At 33.9% G+C, this 22,235-nt stretch overlaps 1 protein-coding gene across 3 annotated transcripts in view; it reads right to left on the bottom strand.

Annotated features, from left to right (window-relative positions):
• The window catches only part of LOC146532337 (uncharacterized), a 114,191-nt gene that overhangs the window by 60,961 nt on the left and 30,995 nt on the right, over positions 1-22,235 (bottom strand). For all 3 annotated transcript variants that reach the window (XM_085197151.1, XM_085197152.1, XM_085197150.1), the window contains exons 3-5: positions 18,378-18,843; positions 11,807-11,920; positions 11,408-11,536 (exon numbers count right to left, since the gene is read on the bottom strand). In XM_085197151.1, coding sequence (XP_085053277.1) covers positions 11,408-11,536; positions 11,807-11,920; positions 18,378-18,843 — 709 coding nt within the window. The remainder of the gene's footprint in view (positions 1-11,407; positions 11,537-11,806; positions 11,921-18,377; positions 18,844-22,235) is intronic.

The following is a 22,235-nucleotide window of genomic DNA, read 5'->3' on the forward strand; positions in this document are numbered from 1 at the left end:
TACTTAAATAATATAGCGACCATAGCATTTCTATATCAAAATTGATATCACACAGCACACACGCAGCATTTTTTAAAAGAATCTTTGCTACATTATTTATAGCGATGTTTTTTCTCAGACGAGTCCTCACAATAACATGTTATAGGAAAATCTAATCTAACAGGAAAACCGAGCGACTGACAGACAGCGCACAGTCGACATTATTAAACGTAGAAAACATTTAGGTTTCTTGGAGAGTTTGGGGAAGCAATACGAAGGGAGTTCCAAAAAAGGAGGATTGCTCGAGATTCCTATGGGAACTGTGAATATTTATTTTTTTATAGTACACTTAATTAAACTCTAAGTCCACTCAACAAATAATATAAGAATCTTAAGAAATATACTAGTATGTAGACAAAGCTAAGTTTGTAGCTAGTCATTTGACTAATATTTATCGATATTTAACCGAATGAGAGATACTGGGAAGTGCTCAGTGGAACGCATATGGTTATGGAGTAAGTAATCAAAGGATAAGCCTTTGTTATGGTAATTGTGAACATTAAACTTGAGCTTTCGCCAACTACTTGCTATTAATGAGCTTTTACTGGCTAAACTTGGAAGTTTTTTATCCATATATTAGCAATGTATAGTAAGTTAGTCTGTTTGTAAGTGCGGATTATTCTCTATAGCCACTTCTATAATTTTAAATATTTTTATTCTCTCAGTTTGAAAAGGTTTAGTTGTATTTGGGTTCCATTTAATAAGCACTGTTTCTAAAATGTTTGCCAAAAATGATGCACGGATTTAAGACTACATTCTGTCATCAATTCTAAAGATAAAGGCGTGACGTTTGATCACCGCCGCCCACGACCCCGTGCAACACCAGAAGAGCTGTAGGTGCGTTGCCGGCCTTCAAGGTAGAGATAGATGCGCTTTTTGAAGGTACCCAAGTCGTACCTGGAAACACTGCTAGGCCATTCCACTGTTACGTGGAGTGCCACGTACTCAGATGGTGCGGATGGTAGTTGAATTTGTGACGCTGGTTACCCCGCTAGGGATGAAGCGGGAAGTTAAGGGATAACTGAGTGTTTTCAAGCAAGCGGTGTCAGATGCTGCAGTTAGTATTCGATAACAATGTCACTAAGCCATCTCCCAGACGAGTTGAATGCCCGCGTTGGCGGCGCGTAAGGATCGCGAAATTTTGACAAGTAACGACTATATGTCTAAAATATTATATTGTATATTAGTGCTATGTTCATGGCTCTGCTTGCGTGGACTAAATGGTTCTGGCTACTTGAGACTACTGGCATTTCTATGTAATTTAACGATTCAAAAGTGCTTGTAATATAATGGCTTAATTGAATAAAAAAATAGTCTATTAGTGGAAACGTTTTCATTTCTCTTCTTCTGCCCTGGTAAATTGTACCAGAGCGAGGAAATAAAAATGATTCATTGGCCCGAGTGGGAATCGAACTTACAACAGTCACATTTACAGTCAGACGCTGTGCCGCTGCGCTAAGGTCTCTATTGTTAAGCATGATTTATTATCATACAAATAAATATAAATGTAAAATCTTATATTTTTATTTCTATGTTAATTTAGTTCGATCGGTCTTTGGTCTTGAAAACAGTTGTGAATTTGGTTTTAAGTGTTATTTAATGTGTTAATGAGAGTGTTGATATTTGAATGTAGCAGATTTGAATCTAGGACTCCAAGAGAATATAATTGTGTACGTAAGGGGAATTTGGAGACTATTTCCGTGGTGTAGTGGAGAAGTTTGTGGTTTGTAGGTTTAATCCCGAATAATTGCCAACTGTATATAATAAAGTAATAGAATTTATAAAAGTCAACTTCTAATTTATGATTTTATAAGGATCGCGTTCTATGGACATCGGTCCACTTTTCCATTTAAATAGACATAAGTAGTGATAAGAATAGTAAAAAGAGAGTCACGATCTCTCTCCACCCTCCATCCCTCCGACGCCGGGTGCTAACACTAGTATATTAAATAGACGCGATCCGCAACGAGTGATGAACAAATTTCATTTCGACAGATGTCCTGCGCTTGCGCTGCCTCAGGGCTGCCACTTTATTATGAATTGTGAATTTAAATGATTTTTTTTTATAGTTCACTTATTAAAGTTCAACTTTGTAATATGTGATAAAATCTAAGGAACTGAATTTGACCTAGTTATAATAATTGTATCGTCATGAAACTAGGCAGTAGGCAGTGTCTTAGCTCTACTCGATACAACAAATACCAGAACAATAGAAATTATTTTACGACATTGTGTGCAGTAAGTAAACAATATGAAATAATTAACAATCTAAATAAATTCCTTAATCAATATTAATATGATTATAAAGATGATGAGACGATATTTCCATGCTAGTAAACCAGTAACCTTTATAGAGCGACAACCCTAAGCTCCCGAAAGCATCTATTTAACCTCAGTACGAAGTTTTTGTGTCAAGTTTTTATTTAACTTACCGTCTACTAATGTTATGCTTATGTTACCATTTTTTCTTTCCCGGCACCAGCGTGTTTGATGATTAAAAAAAATTCGGTTTTGACATAAGCTATAAAAAAAATGTTTTTTCCCCCGCCGTCGCATATGGCGGCGCGTGCTACGAGCACATTGCGTCAACTTTTTCTGCATCCTTATTTAATCTATACATAAGCTTATTTTTTTAATATCTTTTTCTCTTTTTTTTTTTCTTTTTTTATACTATAGAAGATACCGTCATTGTTTATGGGCTATGAAATAGTAATCATGGTATAAAACGTTTTATTGTTAGTTTTGTCTACGGCGCGGGCGGCGTATGTAGACGGCGTTTTTATTGACGTCGTTAAACTTTTTTTTTGGGTTGAAACTCAAAATTTTTAAGTTTTCGGTGTATTATATTGTTATTAAATTATAAGCTTATTATAAACTAGCGTTTTCTTGCGGCTTGGTGCCTATGCCCAAAAATTGAACGAGTACTTCATGAGTGTTTAACCAAACAAACTGTTCAGAATTATTTATATAACATAGGATAAATGCAAAAACTTATTAAGTATTGTATATTTAATTTTTTTTATATGGAAAATAACATATTTTAATTCAAAATATTCACGGATCAGATCAGATCAGATTCTGTATCAACACCGAGATCAAAAAAAAAATAAACAGCTTCGGGCTTTGGGAATTCGAGGTCGGAACTCAACGCCGCGCTTTATTTGTGCGACAGAACAGTACAAGGAGCTCTCTCTCTCTCTCTCTCTCTCTCACTCTAAGTAACTCATATTATTTTCTTAATTTATGTCCATAAATTATACAATGAGCTGGTTTGATGTGCGGTTTCTAAACTATTATATCATTTTAAAGCCATAAAAACGTGTTAAAATATCAATAGTGTTGAGAACGTATTTAAAATGACTTAACGTTAATTAATTACTTTGGAAGGGTTGGTTTTTTATAAACATTTACTTAAGGGAGGCTTCAGATTGTATTAGAAATTAAATTATTTTATTTTATTACTGTTATAATATAAGACATTTCTATAATAATCTCCAACAAAGTTAAAGCAATCGTGTTGTGAGTTCGATTTCCACCAAGGGAAAAAACTATCCTCAATTTCCCGCTTTAGTAAGATAAAGTGTTCCAATACCTGGAATGAGGACGGAGAGAAGAGAAACGGTGTGTCTGAAAACTATGTTCACTCTGTTTAAATGCGGAGAAAGTGTGGATCTTGAAACATAACTTTTACCTAGGTTGAACTTTTAACCTAGTTCTTAGTTGAGATATACACTTTGTATCGATTATAAATTTAAAAAATCACCTTCATTTTTTAATTAATGTACTTGAATGGTATTAGCTGTGCACCAGGATTTGAATGTTCTTATTATCAACAAGTTAAACCTTGAAACGATTTAAGTCGAGTGATTTAAAATAACACAAATTATCTATAATTCAATACAGGATGTAAAAAGCTGTAATCTAAGAAATAAAAATTGGTTTTGACGATTAATTGTTTAAAGAAACTATCAAGAACGGAGTGTTTTAACACTCCATTCCCTCTGCCTACCCTGCTGTGTGCGGGATACAGCGTGAAGCTGAAAAATAGAAAAAATGTACCTATATTAATGTGTGTGGTATATACCTATCTCATCACACAGCAGGTGTCTTAATTTGAATATCGAAAAAATGACGCGGTAATACATTTTTTGTCAAAAAGCTTATTCGAGCCCTTACAATAAGTAAAGTTTTTGTTAAAGCTTCGGAAAAAGTTATCGGCCATCGGTTGGTTGCTAGCCGACTTTCAAAAACTTTAGTTCTAGTTTATTTATATATATTCCTTATGAGACACAAGAAATAGAATGAAAAATTATTGATGTCGATGGTTGTCAGTTCGATTTCTACTCGAGTAAGGACTATATTTAAATAATTTTGATTTCTTTGTTGCATTTCCAAAATTGGGCGGAAAATGGTTGCTATATGCGGAACATGCTCAAGGCATCTGATGATGATGATTGATGTATTATTGAAGCAAAAGTCAACGCTGCTATTTATCTTGTTACAATTTCCCCAAGCGGGAATCGAACCCACGACCATTGCGTTTACAATCAGAGACGCTGTGCCATTGAGACTTTTTAGTTTACAGTAAGCACAACTAATATAGTATTTATAATTATATTAGGATTCATTTCCAGAGTTATTTATAACACAATGATTTACACATTTGTGTGTGAATGAATGGTTCTTTGGTGTTTATGCGTTCTTAGAACTAAATATAGCGGCCATTCATGAAATGGTCGACTTTCATTGATGAATGCGTCGGTTTTGTGCTGTCTGATAGAGCCTTTAGTGTGTGAAACTGTGGAATATTAGTGTTTTGATTGGTGTTAGTGTTGTGTTAGTGTGGTTGAGTGTGAAATGTAGATATTTTTAGTATGTTTATTGAAGAATTTAGTTTTCCGATTAAAAGGAAGTGCGATTAAAAGAGTTTCTTATAATAATAACTGTGAATAGTATCTAAATTAACTTTAAGAATTACTGTTTAGTAATTGTTGCTTTTCATTTATTTTAAAAATACAATTGGAGGACAAAAGAGATTACTGTGCGTAATAAAATAAGCGACACGTAGGCGACGTGACGCGTGACGCGTGATGCGGCACTGCACTGCCTGGTGCCTACAACTCCTACAATACACTTTACGACACACATTTATTTCTCTGAACTCGCTACCTGTTCCGTTCTCACGGCGGAACGCATTAAAAAAATCAAAGAACAAAAATTATTTTCACACCTTAGTTGGAGCTCCGAGGTTTTCGAGATTTTATTGTGTATGTATGTATCATGTTTATGTTGTATAATCACACAACTTTCTTTAGTTTGCTCTCGTTTATGTTGCCTAGCGACACCTGTTGGTCGAATGAGAAACTAACGAGCCAACGCCATCTATTGACAAAAGAGAAAAAGCCTAGAAGAAGTGACATCTAGCGATCGACTCGACGAATAGCAATTTACAAGTATAGCGACGCCTATTGTTGGAGTGAGATACTTTTTAGGTTGTAACAGCGCCATCTATTGGCAAGAGCTTAATTTAAATTATTTTTACTTGTAATCATACTCATGAAGGTGGTCAGTACAATTTTTCGATAATAGATGTCAACCAATCAATGTTTTATAAAATAAAAATGTCATTACAATAAAATATATTAAGTATAATCTATAAGTACTTAGTGTAAGTTATATTCAGTCATAAATAAGCTATCAAGACGAGCATTGAAAAATATCAATTTCAGAGCAGATGTAACATATCAAATAGGTGAAGGGAATCTAGCGTTAAGTCACCGTTCCCCACTTTCTGCCCAATTTTTGAGACCTTGCATGTCAAGTAGCGTAACTTAACGACGCGCTGTGCCTCCAAATAAATACTTCATTTCCTCGAGTGAGGGCTGAACCTACAACCAGTGGTGTTTACAATCACATTTTGTTGCATTTGTTGTAAAATATTAATAATTCCTCCGAGCGGTGATCATTAGAAAAAACTATATGCTAAGCTACTTAGGTTATATTTTCGCGATTTATTTTGTACAAGAAAAGTATATAAACACATATTTCCCAAATTCATCCCTTATTTCACATTCCCTGAGCGATAAATCTCGTACAAGTGAACATCTGGCGTCGACGCGTTCATTGCGTTAGATAAATCACGCGACGACAGATGGCGACACAAGTTCCGTAATATCTCTTTGCTGAACAGTGTTTACGGAAATACCTTCAAAAGTTATTCCATTTCTTTTATAATTTATAGCTAAGTTGTATATTCATTATGGTAGCGGATGTCGAGATCTGTATTTGTTATTATATGATTTTATCGTTTTTGAAATTAAGACGGTTTTCAAGAGATAAAAGTAAAGTAAATACCGCTATGTATATTTTTTTTATATAATTTATATTTTAAAAATATTTTTCAGAAAATTATTCTACGACAATTTTATACGTTACCTAAAATAAAATATTTTGTTATTTTTAGTGGTTTTTGATCGACGCTCTCTAGTTACCTAGTAAAATGAGTTGCAGTGTATACTTTTAATAAACAAAAATAATAAATCTATCACTGTGAAACTGAAAATAAAGTTTTCTGTGAAAGAAAAAATTAAAACAAGTTTCATATTTTTACATGTCTTTCCTATATCTAAAAACATTAAAGGGGGGTGTAAATTTCTACAGCGTATAGTCAATAGGTACGTGTCTGATGCAAGAGAGAGCGCGTGGTCACTGTGGACAATAACGGCCACACGAGCCACTCTATATACTCTTCTATATGAACGGGAAATAAATTTATAGAAGTTTCAGTTTCGTTTAAGTAAGAAATATATTTTTGCGCACCCTTGGTGACTAAATCTAAATAGAATCAATCGTGGCCGTACCTATATACGAGATGTATTTTATAATTAAAAAAACCTGTCGACCTCAAAATTATGATTACCACTTCAAACTTGTACAATAATGTTAAACATAAGAACAACTTGAATACAAAATAAATATGATTTGAAATAATCTAATAGCAACCCTTACAGAAGTATAGGGGTTGTTTTAATACATTAATGGCGCCCTAAACAAACACACGGCAGGAGTACGCACCTGCACTTTACGCGACCGTTTCTCTTTGAATTGATGAGCCTTGTCTTCTACTTTCCAGACATTGTTGAAAATAAAGTATAGGTCTCTATATATACTTATATAATAAGGTGGAAATTAATATATTCTAAACTAGTGTTCCGTTTGCGGCTTCGCATAGATTAAAAATTATATTTTTACGTCGTTGTTCATAGTCACAAGTACAGATCGTTAAAATATAAATTTTTAAAATTAGTCTCTAATCGCGAGTGAATTTACAACTATCGCGTTTACAAACACTTTTTTTATTTAATCTATAATTTCTATACTAATATTATGCAGCAGAAGAGTTTGTTGGGTTGAACGCGCCAATCTCAGGAATGGTTCGAATTGTAAAATTCGTTTTGTGGTAGGTAATTCTAGGTGTATATTTTAGGCCAGTCGTTGCGTACAGTCACAAGCGTGTAACTAATACGCGTCAGTAATGGGTTCGACTCCCCAAAAAGTGAGGAACGGAAGTGTGTTAGTGGGCGTGAAGTGCCTTAACACTAGTTTAGTAGTTTCTCAGGGAGCTTGGGAAACTATTGTTGTTTTCTGTTATTTGCGGAATGCAGCGTGAAGCTAAAAAATAGGAATAAATACTTTTAAGTTAAGTCAAAAACTAAAAAGCCTGGATCAAAGTAAGTTTGGTGATTAAAGTTGGCGACAAGAAATGAGTGCACTTCAACTTAGAGCATTCTATTATCAAATTATGAAATATAGAGGTTTTTTAGTAATGTAGTAATTTTTACTTGAAAACCATGTTTTTTATTTAAAAGTTTTAATATTTTAAGCATTTTTATAGTGGTCATACAATTAGTAGTGCATAAGTTCTGGCTTTTCAGACATGGTCTACTCCAAATAGATTACATTAAATAAAAATCTATATTTAGAGGAATATACGTACAACTCTATGTTATTAACTATTTCTGGGTGACTGACTGACAACGCATAGACGAAACTCCTAGGGCGTGTACAGGCGCATTAAGAGACGGTTTCTATAAATTTCTTTGGAAACGAGGATATGAAATTCTCCATTTTACGTCATAAAGTACACTCAAATGATGGTTCCATTTTCTACCTGCCCACCACGCATGTTGGGTGGCTGATTGGAACGCTTCATTTATTAGACCAAAGAAACCAAAACGCTGAAATATCTAAAATATAAACGATACTCTAAATAAGATCCAACAAACAATCTCGCACACTCACAGTTGATCATCATCGTGGGTTCGATTCTCAATCACCAAATAGGTAATCGAAGTCACTACCTCTATTTTAGAAATCAGCTAACTGCTTAGCAACAGGCAAGAGAAAGAAATATTTGAGAGAACCTGCTAGGAGGGTTGTTCCGTCACATTACACAGTAATTATAACGGCGATCATAACAAGCATTGGACTAGAAAATTGTCGGTTTGGAATCTTTCGCGGAATTGCCTTCATTTGAGTGAAGGGGAGGTTTTAGTGGTTTCTTAATTAAAAGCTTGTTCTTATTTCTCTATTTCTTTTATGCAATTTCTCGCAGCGTTGAATTCCGCCACTTGACATTTTGCATAAATCTTTATTGAAAACAGATAGAAATCGAAAGAAAATCCAACATTACTCCGCGAAATTTTAATTCACTAGTACTGCGTTAAGTGAGCTTAAGACTTGCAACGAGCCACAATTATATTTTCTTTCATTTACAATGAAATATAAATTTAATTTAAAATTTAATTAAATATTATTTTTATTATCTATCCCACTGTGTGCCAGATACAGTGTGAAGCTGATTTAATATTTTATTTACACTACTAAAACTACTAATAACACTATTAATATTATTTAATGTATTCATTCTTTAAAAAAATTGAACATGTTAAGAGATACAATATTTATTTATTTATTTAAAGCTTAAAATAACATTATATTTTAAATTTTAAAAGATTAAACAAATCTTGATTAAAATTGCAATTTAACATTTAAAAATCTCGCGTTAAGTACAAAAAGAAACTTAAAGACGAGGGGAACTTATAAAAATACGGTCATTAAAAAATTTAAACAGATCAGCGTTTTGGAGGAAAAACTTTGACAATTAGGGAGAATGAATCGTTAGTATCGACGCGGGAATGTGACAGACATAAGACAAGATTGTCGGTATACGAGTAAAACGAGCACCTTCACGCCTTTTTCTGCAAATCAGAAGAAAGAGCAGAGCGAAGAAATTAAAATATTGATAAATAGTAATTCCTTCCCCGAGTGGGGGTCACACCCTTGTGCCCCCGCAACACGACCGCTATACAATATATAATAGTAATAAAAAGAAGGATTTTAGAAGGAGTCTTTGTTAAAACGATCTTAAGACAGTACTGTCGCAACTCTGTGCAGTCAGCGTTCACTAATTGTTACTTTCCGAAAGTTTCATTACCGTCCTCTGGAGATACTTCTGGAGTAGAAGGGGCGATGGACCGATCCATTTGTATCTTTACAAATTAAAACAAGATCCTACACTGACGGTTTTATGTATTATCATTTATATATATAAAATGTACATACTTTATTAATATTTATGCAATAATAAGTAAAAAATTAATGATATTGACATATATTAGTTAAAAAATACTTAGTTAATTTATATATGAAATATTTTTTACTTATCTTGCAAATTTTTACATTCAACAGCTTATATAGCGTAAGATAAGATCAAAAGTTTATATTTAGACAAAGATAAAATGTAAATATTGGAATGAATCACAACTATCACATACGAGCTAATTAATCCCTCGAAAACCTCAATAACGTTAAAAAATAAAATAACAAAGACATACATACATATAGACATACATACATATATGTATACGTAACATTTCCTAACCAATAAAGCAATAATTCAAACGCTCTAAACAATATAACAAGTAGTCAGTAACACCGCGTGGAGGGTTCCATGATTTATTTCTAGTGGAAATTAAAAAGCTTCGGCCGTTCATAGTCACTTAAAATGGTTACGGGTGATGGTAAATACTGTGTTTTTTTATCTTCATATAGAAGGCAGAGGGTCCAGTGTTAAAATGCTCCGTTCTTCGTTTAAACGCCTAATTTTATTGTATCGTAACCAAATTCATTAATAATTCATTACTCGACTGGGAATCGAACTCACTACTATCGGTTTTATGAGCATTCAGGTGTTGTACACATGGACCTAGGTTTGTATGTTCTATCATATGGCTGATGTTATAGATCGATGAAATAATATTAAAAACTCTTTTCGTTCAAAGGAAATAAATGAGACGAGTGAGCTTTAGATAAATTAAACTTTCTAATATATAAAACTATTTTAAGTAAATTATATATCATCTTTGCCGTTACAAAATCGAAATAGTATTCGAAATTCTTTTTCCTTAAAAAATAAGCGAAACGAGCGAGCTTTAGACAAAAGCTAATTTTATTTACATAAAGATAAACGAAAGTATTAACATCTGCATCTAACGGATGGCGGGATTAGCTCGGCGAAGGAACGAAGCAATTTTTATACTTCACTTGTACTATTATTTATATTTGTACGAGTATTGTGCAGGAGGGTGTTGCGGGATTGGAATTAGGGGCTTTTTTTATTTGTTGCTCTTTTTTTCTATCGTTCTTTCAGATTTTAGGGAAGAATATTGATTCTTCTTTTATGTAATACTTAAAATAGGTTTCTGGATGCTCGAACTTAGTAGAGTAAGCAGAAGGAACCTAGTGTTAAGACGCTTCATTCCATAGTGAGTATTGAGTGATGTAACTCTCTTGTCTTTTTTCCATTTCCTGAAGAGAGAATTGAACCTAAATCTTTACAGTATCAGCAGTGTGTGCCGGAGGCCTCAGTAGTGTGGGAAGTGGATAAAGAGGAAAAAAGGCGAACAGCGACAGTTAGCGTCAAGTCGTAAAACATTTAAATGATCTTATTAGACGATTAGAGGAACTCCGAGCCTGTTCTTACGGAACTTTGTCGTTAGCTTTTTATGAAAGCTGATTGCTTCGCGGAACTATGATTATCTATTATATATTATGATTTAATTTGTATGTAGGTATGTATGTATATGTGAAATCGGGTGATATTTCTTTATATCGATTTATTATCATTACAAAATTTATATTTGTACTTCATTTCCTACAAAATAAGTGTATAGATCTCAAATTAAAGTTTATCAACTTATGTAAGTGGAAATTCTCGTTGATCTACAATCCTGAAATAAGTTCAGTGGTCAGCCCGACCCAAAATTACTAAAAAAAATATAATTTTATGTAAAATGATTCGACTTACCCTGTCACAAGGTGCGGGCGCATGCAGCTGCCTGGCCTGCCCTCTGCCCAGCGCCTCCCTCTTCCGCTGTGCGCTGAACAACCGTAGCTCCTTACGTTCCTCATCGGAGAGTGCGTGGCAGTAACGAACCTGGAATGTAATGATGATTTTTCTTTTTTTGTCTAGAAATGTTTCGAAAATTGTGCGAGTGTTAGAAGCGGAAGAGTATTAATGGGAACGGAGTCACGAAGTTCCTGAATTATTTCTGTCTGACCAGCTTGCTTTTAATTTGTAAGGGGAGGACGCAGTGTCTTAACTGATATTCCGCTCCATTTACTAGTCATTGACATAATCCATGTTACTATATTTATGTCTTTATTTCCTCCGTTTTTTAATGCAATATTTTTTATAGAATCTTACCTCATTATCTTGAGGTGGCAGTTGCTGTAATAGCTGCTTTAGCCGATACCTCTCTCCAACGCTGTTCACATACGGCACCTTGTCCTCGGGCAGCGCTGAGAAGTAGAGGTGGACCTGAAACAGTTTATTATATTCACATTAATTTAGTAGAAACATTAATTAAGTTGAGGCTGTGCTGTGGGTTTGATTCCCACTTCAAGAATTCCACCACTCACTCGCAATGCCTCGATAGTGCGGTGGAAAGTGTGGAACGAAAGTGTATTAATGGGAACGGAGTGTCTTAACATTAAGTTCCCAGGCTCCCTCTAGCATGTATGAAGCTAATAATAAATTGTATGAAACTATTCAGTAGTAGTGGCTCGTTGTAACAACAATGAACCACTATTTTTTAAACTGAATGCTTGTAACATCTGTACATTTCAATTTGACAATTAAAATTTAGGCGACTTTGCAGTTAAAACTTGCTTAACATAAAATCAAAACGATTTTTACAATTCGATTTTTAAATCCTAAACTTCCGTTACTGTACTTAACCTCTTCCGTTAATGAATACTACGCATACGCGAAACTATTGCCCATAAAAATGTGTAAATTGACTTTTGATGGTCCTTGGGAAGTAGAGAGGAGCACTAAAATAATATTTCTCGAAATTCCAACGGGAATGAAGAAAAACTGGTTTTTTTCGTTACATAGTTTACGTAAATGAAGTTGCCAGCTAAAATTGGTTTTTATGATATAGGAGTTACCTTCGTCTAAATTCAAAACGAGGTGTAGAATTCCGCTAATTAATACGCAATGTTTCCTAAATTAGGCTGTTATGGAAAGTAAAAAGCAAACGTCTACGACCCTATGTAACACCAGAAAGGGTACAGGTACGTTGCCATCCTTTAAGGTAGAGGCAGACGCGCCCTTTGAAGGTACCCACCTCGAAATACTGCCGCAGTTAGGCCTATCCTGCTTATCCTGCTATGCGGGAAAAAGCGTGAAACTGTCTAAGTATAAAAAGTGTACATCAACTTTAAGAATTTTAAGTGCACTTGACCATATTTATAAAATTACACCAAAACGCAGGTTGCTCGTTGAATACTAATACTTGTAATGTTGCCCAATCATCAAGCAACCTGCGCAATTTATTCGAGACCATTGTGTTCAAGCAAATTGCCTTATTACAGAATATAGAAGGGGGTTTCATCATTGCTTAATATTCTTTTTTAATTTTCGAAATTTTTACGAGAAAGGGACAAAACGATTCGATTTTTCCGAACGATATTTTTCTTTTTAGGTCTTAAAGTTCAAATAAACGAAGTTGCGGGTTGTCTAGTTGTATAATATAATCCATTGCTTAGGTAAAGACACTATCATAGCACAGAGCTAGAAGCGTATGGTTCTAAACGCGACAGTTGTGTATTCGATTCCAACTTGGAGGAATGAAATATTTACGATTTTCATTTTTTCGCTCTGGTAACAGTAAGTGCGAAATGTGAAATGTCTTCTTAATGAGGAACAAAGTGTCTTAACACTAGGTTCCCAGGTTCCCTCTTCCCTGCTATGTACGGGATACAGCTCACAAAAATATAACTTGTAAGTATGTCTCACAGATCCCTTGCATTTGTAAGCCAAGATGTAATGAAAACGTACATTTCTATTAAGACTTCCGTTATGCTTCTTATAATGAAACCAGCTAATGAAAATCGTACGTGCTATGAAAGAATAATTTTTCACGGTCTTATTTATTCCATATATTATGATTATTTTGATATTTCTTTATGTTCTTTTTGGACAATATTATTCAATATGAAAAAGTAATTAGAGGTTGTCGTGGCGTAATAGCACAGTACGTGATTGTAAATACGACAGTTGTGAGTTCGATTCCAATTTGGAAGAAAGAACTATTTTCATTTCCTTGAAAGTTCCGCGGCGTTGAATTCTGTCACTCAACGTGTAATGTGTTGAAAGTTTGAGAACAGAGAGTCTTTACACAACCGTCATAATCTACAACCATCGTATTCACAGACAGGTACTGTCCCTTATAACAGTAATAAAAGTTATTTAATACTATTATTAATCTAATAGCACCCGACGTAGAAATGAACATTATATCCTGCCAGTTCTAATGAAGACGGCTAATGAAATTGATACGTGCTTGGTTTATTGACGCTGTTGCTCCCCGGGGTGGCGGGTAATACTCTCAAATTGTTCGCAATTATATCTAATAGTGTTTGTTTTGGTATTATATTTTTAGCGTCACGTTTTGTCCTGCCTGTAGTAGGGTAGGAACATAAAATTGTATTGTAAAACACTCCATTGTTTAATTTTCGTTTGATTTCAAGACATTGTAATATGTTGAGTAGAACTTAGCGTCGTGTAAAAATGGGAATCGAACCCACGACTATTACGTTTATAGTGGCTCTACCCTTCCCATCTTCCCATTATACAAACTATATTACCGGCTATAATATTATTTGTATTATTAATTTAATTGACAGGTACATCAGGGGTGCGTTAGAAAACTTGTATTGTTTTATGTCTTAATTTATTTTAATGAGACTCTCGATGCTAATTAATTTTTGAATATTTAAATCGACAAAAAACTATAGTAGGTTCCATGAGTCGCGACGTGTACATATTTGTTTTAGTTTAATCGCGATTAAATTTATAAGAAACCTCTTTCGGGGAATTGCTTTAGCAGTTTTTAAATAATCACTAAAAACATAAAATATTGATTTACTTACGACTCAAAATTTTTGTAGTTATATATTAGTTTAAGAACCTAAATATTAAGATTATTATATAAAATTGTGTTTTTTATTATTTATTTATCTGAACAATGTCATTTCATCGTGCCGCCATTACAGAAACCAACGGTTCAATAAAGATTAAATAATACAAATATGTACAAAGATTCCCCTAGTTATAAATTAAACATTATCCAGAACCTAACTCAATACTATATTTAGATATTGTAGAAGAACTAGAATGGTAACGTGCGAGTCGCTATATCAATTAGTTTACGTTTTTTGTTGGACGAGGTGTGGCTTTAATAAATCAATGTATTGAGTCTACTTTAAGGGCATCCGAGTCAAGCCGTTGATCCATGTTTTATTCAACATGAAGCTAAATAGTAGACAAAATAAGGGTTTGTATATAACAAATGGTCTGTGTCTTACTAGTTATTTATTTAATTTATTATTATTTTATTATTATTATTCCTCTTTTATTTATTATTAGATCTATGTTTTAAAAGCAAAAAAAATCGTATAACTTTAACTATTAAATAAATGGTAGAGTGTTGGACTAAAAATATTTTACAATGCTAAGATTTTTGTTTCAATGTTTTATAAAATATATTCAATGAACTTCTTTTTATTTAATAAAATATTCAAATTACCAAATTCCTGTGGATATGGTTGCAACGTTTGTTCACACATAATTGTAATAGGAAAAAATAATTCAGCACGGCAGGTAGTTCCATTACCAACGAGAGCTGTCGAAGTTGTTCAAAAGTTTCGTGACTCATTTCGCAATATCTCTTATTATATTATTCACTGTAATTTCTTAAAGTTTCGAAGCTCAATTTGGAGGGAGGAGGGAGCGCTCGGGGAGACATTTTAATTTTTTGCTCCACTGCCCCCGGATCTCGAGCTTTAAGCTTTTACTTTATTTTTACCTTAATTATAACCACTCGAGAATTTGCATTTAAGATGGTTGAATATTTATTCAAAACGCCTAATTTTTGCTATTTGTTATTTAAGATTTGTTGGTAATGTTTGTGTTAAGTTAATAAGACTATACGCTTTAAGAACTTTCTTTACGTCGGATGTTTTTAAATACATGTTTTTTGAGGTTCATCCTGTATCTCACATATAGTAGGTAGAAGGAACCTTCTATATTGAATGTTGAGAACTCAACGTCCCGACAATGTGCTGTATAAATTGAGAACGAATAAAAGAAAATAATTTATTTTCCCAAGTAAGAATTTAATCTACGACTTTACAGACTGGTAAATTGTAGTTTTATTTTAATTTTATTGGAGATTAATTACAATTTTTATAATTTTCAATTACAATAAAAGCTTACATACAGCTTGGTTCCACGATTCATAATAAATTAATTTTTTTTCAGCTTCATGAGTGTCAGGAAACTCCGTCCTCCACTTTAAATCAGAATTTAAGACATAGGAAGTTGTTGGTGGAATACACTAACGTGTTTTGTTTTTTGAGAACGAGTAAGTGAAAATAACTCTTTTCTCTGAATATAGATAGTATCTACAATCATTTCGTTTAGAAGCTTGGCTTTAGGTATATTCTACATATTTTAACTAAAGAGTCTTCCTACTTACCTTTTGTTTAATACCTAGAATTTCTAGCCCTACATTTTCTAGGATATTCTAAAACGGCCATTGTTTCAGCGAGCTATACAACCTATTGTTACGTTAGAGTTTGCTTACTTTCGATCGTCATTGTCATATGGCGTATTGTGTGCATAGAAAGTACATATGAACGTATACGTATATAAATATGTTATTTTAGACAGGCAAGAGTAAGCAAAGGGAACCTAGCGTTACGACGCTCCATTCAGCTATTACCAATTCTTGAGACATTTTGTGCTAAGAGGACACCTAATACCTATGTCCATCAAAGCGAGGAACTTAAAAATATTATAATCATTCCTCAATTGGGATCGAACCCACAAGCATTGCGCTTACAGTCTAAGAGCCCATATACCACTGCACCACGTCCGCCACGATTAATTAAAATAGTTTATTTGACATGGCTTTATAAAATAAAATGGCGCCGTTGAGTTCTATCTAACACGTTTAACATTGATGAAGTATGTTAAAAGTAGGTCCCACACAAATGACAAATGTCCATGTGTCGCTAATAAAGAATTAGCAATATTAGCTGACAAACATTAAGGTTCCTTTTTGTATAAATTAAGATTAACCATTGCCCTCGCGGCGGAACAGCAGAACAGTGTCTGACCGTACACGCGACGGTTGTGAGTTCAATTCCCATTCGGGAGAATAAATTGGTTTCATTTTTCTCGCTTTGGTAACAAGTTGAATCCCTCCCAAGTAACACACTGTTATGTAAATTGCACTACTACGTATTTTTTTCATTAAAACTAATAAGTATAAGAATTTCGTGTCATTATTAAACAGATATGTAGTTAATAAATAAAAAATGAGAGTACAACCGGTCCAATTGTGTTGTAACAAAAACTAAGAGAACCAGTATTAATTACTATAGACGTCACATATATTACATTTTCATCGACCAGTTGATAATGCTAAAATAAATTAAATAAAGCTGTATAGTAAATTTTAACTTCAAGTCTGAGCTTCTTTGATCTTTTTTATAGTCCATTGAGTTACATGGCCTATAAGATAGACATTTTATTAGGTTGTCTTGTAACTTAGCAAAAAATATAAGAAAATGTGTATTAGCCACTACTAATAAATAATTATATCATCATGCAAGTGCTCAGTCAAACGTTGTATATTCATATGGTATCATCGAGCTGGCCTGATGGTGGAGTCAAGAATTGAATAGGGTCCCCCCTTCAAATATTACTAGTAGACAATTCGACTTTAGGCTGATATAATTTATAGCTCCGATCACTTTCTATATAGCAAGCACTTCGTATAGAAAAAATCGATTTTTACTTTATTTTTCCATGGAAGTAATTTGTATTGTTTTATAATATTTACTATATCTGACTAAATCAAAACAATAAAACATATATACATCCCACAAACATATCTCAAAGGTATATAAAAAGAAAACCAAAATCTTTTAGTACAATCATTTAGTTCTTAAAGCAGGCACAAGACGCTTGAGCAATGACAATAAAACAAAATGCCTGGTTAATGGAGAGATAAAGCGAAGGCGGCAGATTCTTATCTGTCCAAGACGACGGCTATTAAAGAAATAGCCCGAACACATGTTTACAATACAATTGTTCTGTGCACAATAGTCCAGCCATTAGTCCAGCAGGAGAGTTGGATGGCCGGTGTACACTTTAAGATAATTAATATCTATGTATAATATAACACTCTTTCGATACTGACTAACAGATACCGCACAGAGTAACTACTTGGACTTGGAAACGTTGATATTTGGCAAGTAGTTAGGGAGTGTAGGGGAGCACTTAAAGAACATTTTTGCAATTTTTTACAGGAACGAAAAAAAACCAATATTTTCCATTTACGATTTAGACATTGAGCATATTTATATAATTTGTTTTTGATATTTGGAAATAACATTATTATTGTTTTTGCTTGTTTGTATTTTGTTCTTGTTGAGTGGAGTGGAGTCAACGCTGCGCAAATAATTTTCATTTTCATAATAGATTTAGTATAGTAAAGATTTTCATTTTAAAGCGTATTATGTTTTTATCGTAAAGGCTTCTGCTTGTACAATTTACAGTATGCAGCTGACAGCGTTTATTAAGAAGCTTTTACAGAACCGTATGGCATCTTTATGGATATACCTAAATTAAAATTGTAATGCGAAATTAAAAAGGGTAATATATATACATACATATATATACAAACAGCTACTTAAAATACCTGTTCTGGCCTCAAGCCCGGTGGCACCCACGTATATTCTTCCAATGCGCAGCCTGAATCGTCGTCACTTTGCGAATGTCTGTGAGGATCACCAGGCTTCATCAACCTTTCAGCGTGTTCCAACAACCCCCGAAGTTTTCCTTGGGGCACAGGATGTGGGGACAGAGACATTGCTGATTGGGGTGATTGTGGGGAATGGTAACTTTGACCAGGCTGGTTTAATTGTGAAACACTATGACTGTGGAGGAGATTGAATTCTTGATATGGTTGACTTCTCCGAAAGTTTGGGTAGGAATAAGGGTGAGGGGAATTTGAGGTACTTGGTATTGAAGATCCACTGTGGCTGGGTTGTGGTGAAGGTAGGTGTGGTGATGCTGGTGCTGGCGGTGGAGGCGATGACTGCTGCTCATGGAGAGGCGGTGGCGAAGAACCCGTTGGCGATACGACGCAATTTCGGCAGACTGGCCTGGAAAGAAAAAGAGATATTAGATACACTTTTAGTTCACTTATTATGAAAACTTGACAACTTGGAAACGGGTGTCTTTATTGATTAATAACATATATTTGTAATATCATAATCGCTTAACAATGAAGAATCGTGACGCACCACTTTATAATATGATTGATTTGTTCTGCAGATGTAAGTAGCAGTGATGTACGAGCGGGAACTACTACGGTTCATTATTTTATGATTAATCACTTAATATAATTAATGAAACTATCTTCTTTAACGTGGCTCTGCTTCATGAGAAAAAATCCTGTAAAAAAAAGTATCTGGTGGACAAAAATCTTGGCTAAACTATGACGTTACTCATTTAGTGTAAAAATAAAATCTCTATTAAACTATTGCATTTAAATGATTATTTGATACATTTGAAAAGAAAACAAGGGCAAAATGGGTTTACGTAAGTTTAAACTATAAAAACTGACTTTTTTGGTGTATATAGATGCTCCACAGTTTTGTTTCGTCTGCGCCTTTGTCATTTCTTGTTTTATTGATATTTTTGTGATTTCTTATATTGTTTTTAAATCTTAGTGTTAAGTAGTTTGAGGAGACTGAGTAACACGGATGTCTGATATAACTTACAGTTATGAGTCGAGTCTCTAAATTCATCAATCAATTCAGTTTCAGATAGTAAAAGTTAATTCCTAAATAAAATATAAAATATATGTATAGAGTTATTTAACGCTCGGGGTTGGTTACCAAGTCGTTTAATTTAAAACACGAGTTCTTGTAACATTGTAAACCATTTCTAAATAGTTGTGAGGAAAGTGGCTGTAACTGGTTTCCTATAATTTGCCTAAGGATTGGAACCATAAAATGTATTAGCTTTTACAAGGCGGGGTCTTGTATGAGTTTAAATTGGCTGAGAAACTCCTTGTATCATAACCGTTACATAACTGGCTGCAAGATATTGATTGGAGGATATTGGTACTATTAACATGGATAATAAGCATTAGCATGGCTTGTTTGGATTATAACTTTTTATAGATATTTCATGTAAATTGATGTTTTTATGTTTACTTTGTAATTTATTAAATGTTCTTTACTCTCAAGCCGTCGCGGCGCAGAGGCTTAAGTGTGCGACTGTAAATGCGATGGATTTGGATTCGAATTTTCGGAAGAAATTTGTAAAAATCTCCATACGTACGTGCTAATAACATAACGTTTTCAAAAAAGTTATTTTCATTTCTAAATGTGAAGAACAACTTTTTTAAATATAGTGGATACTAGACTGTGTGTGATCTGTGAACCGCACTCCGATGACACATCATTATATTTTTAATATAAATTAAAAATATTTACTCTATAAAGATTGATCACAAAAAATATATTTTAATTAAATCAATTCACCCTTCAGCCATAATGCAAATGTACTCTCAAGGAACACTGACAAGATTGTCAAAGACAATCTAGAAATGCAGCGATAGCGATACTTCAAGGATATCTTCATTAAAATATTATAAAAATGGCAAAAAATATAGATCTCATCCAAGTTAGTTGCATAGAATTCAGTGCATAGTGGCATTGTAATAATATTAAAAACATATTTGTTTTCATTTTTATATATCGAAAAGGAGAGGCCGTCGTAGCGCAGTGGGAAAAATACCTTTTGGCCGTAAATGCGATGATGGTAATTGGTTCGACATCCATTGGGCACGATACAGTCGACAAAAAATACAATGACACAGTAATGATATAGTAATATCTCGACATTTGATGAGGAATTAGGAAACGGAATGTCTCAACATTATGTTTTTTTGCATATAATATTTTAAAAAGAACGAGAAAATATACAAGATATCGTAATACGAGCAAGTCAAAGAAAAAGTGGCATAGGAACTGGTACATACACTTTTTGTACAAACCAGGGCTTTCGAGATATGTATGTTTAATTGCACTTCTAGAAGAGTTGTAATTGATATACTAATTACTTATGGACTTATGTAAAGTAATTACCGGATAGTCGTCTTAAAAGGACATCGGGGGAACCGATTATATTAATTAACCTAAGTTTTCACCGGATTCGAACCTGATATATTCCGTATACATTGGTATTGTATGTGATGTATGTAGATTAACGATTTTATGGGAGGATGTAGCTATTTACATATACTAAGTAGAATATTATATTAATATAATATTTAGTATTAGTTTTTACTTGTTTTTGGTGCTCAAATAGAATGAGGTATATAAATGTAAAGTATAACACATGACCCTTTCTAAATGGACAAGGTGGCCCGGATCCCAGGTCAGTGGATGTATTGAAACGATTAACTTGATATAATACGGGCTATAGCCTGCAGGGCTCCGTCGCCTCGAGGAAACCCAGTTAGAAAGCTGGTCAAAGTTCCTTTAACCATTCAATCTACAGTGATAAGATTACCCTATACACTTTTTTCACAGAAATATTAGTGTACAATTTATTGCTGCAATCGCAAGGCAAACAGCGGTGTTGAGTTCCGATAATCAACAAAATCTGGAGCGGAAAGTGAGAAACGGAAATATCTTAAAATTAGGTTCCCAGGATCCCTCTGCCTACCCTGTTATGTGGGGGATACAACGTGAAGCTAAAAAAACTATTAGTCAAATACATTTAGTTGGTAGCATCTCGTCACGATTCGATCGAAACATGATATCTTTAGATCAATCCTCTCTTCGACCGAGGAATGCATGACCTGATGCTGGGATTGCAGCCTCAAATATTTTATTGAGATAATCGTTTTGTAATTATATCTTCATCTCACATTCCTTTGTAATTGACGTGATGTATTTGAAGAACATCTACGCTTTATATTACAAAGCTGAAATCGTGCTTTATAACAGGACATTTATATAACAAAAACCCTAAAATGGGATGTAATCCACGACTATCTTTCAACTAGACACGTCCCACCTGCGTCGTAATACTGTAAAATGTTTAAATTAAAATAATTCAGTAGTAAAACATACAAACATTAGCCACCAAGTCTACATACACAGTCATTCAAAGACGTACGTGAGACGCATGTGTATGGTAGCAACGGTTCATACTGACTACAACGACCTTTCCATGTTCTTTGGTCAATATCAGCTTAAATTATTACTTCTTACGGTATTAAAACAACTATTTATAGATATGTGACTGTCAACGCGAGGATTTTGGGTTCGATCTCTGGTAAGAACAAAATGCGACAGTATCGTTTAGTTCCTTAACTCAACTTATCTAAATTCACGTGACATGTGAGTCACAGAGTGTCTTAACTCTATGTCTATCCTGCTATATGTCGGTTATACCGTCGCAATTGTAGACACAGTACCGCTACGCCAGGACTATATAATTTTAGTAATTTTACTCATTCGATTTGTAATTGTCG

This window comes from Heliconius melpomene, chromosome 14, assembly GCF_056956725.1.
Source record: "Heliconius melpomene rosina isolate 202511_hmr_F chromosome 14, ASM5695672v1, whole genome shotgun sequence".
Taxonomy (NCBI): domain Eukaryota; kingdom Metazoa; phylum Arthropoda; class Insecta; order Lepidoptera; family Nymphalidae; genus Heliconius; species Heliconius melpomene.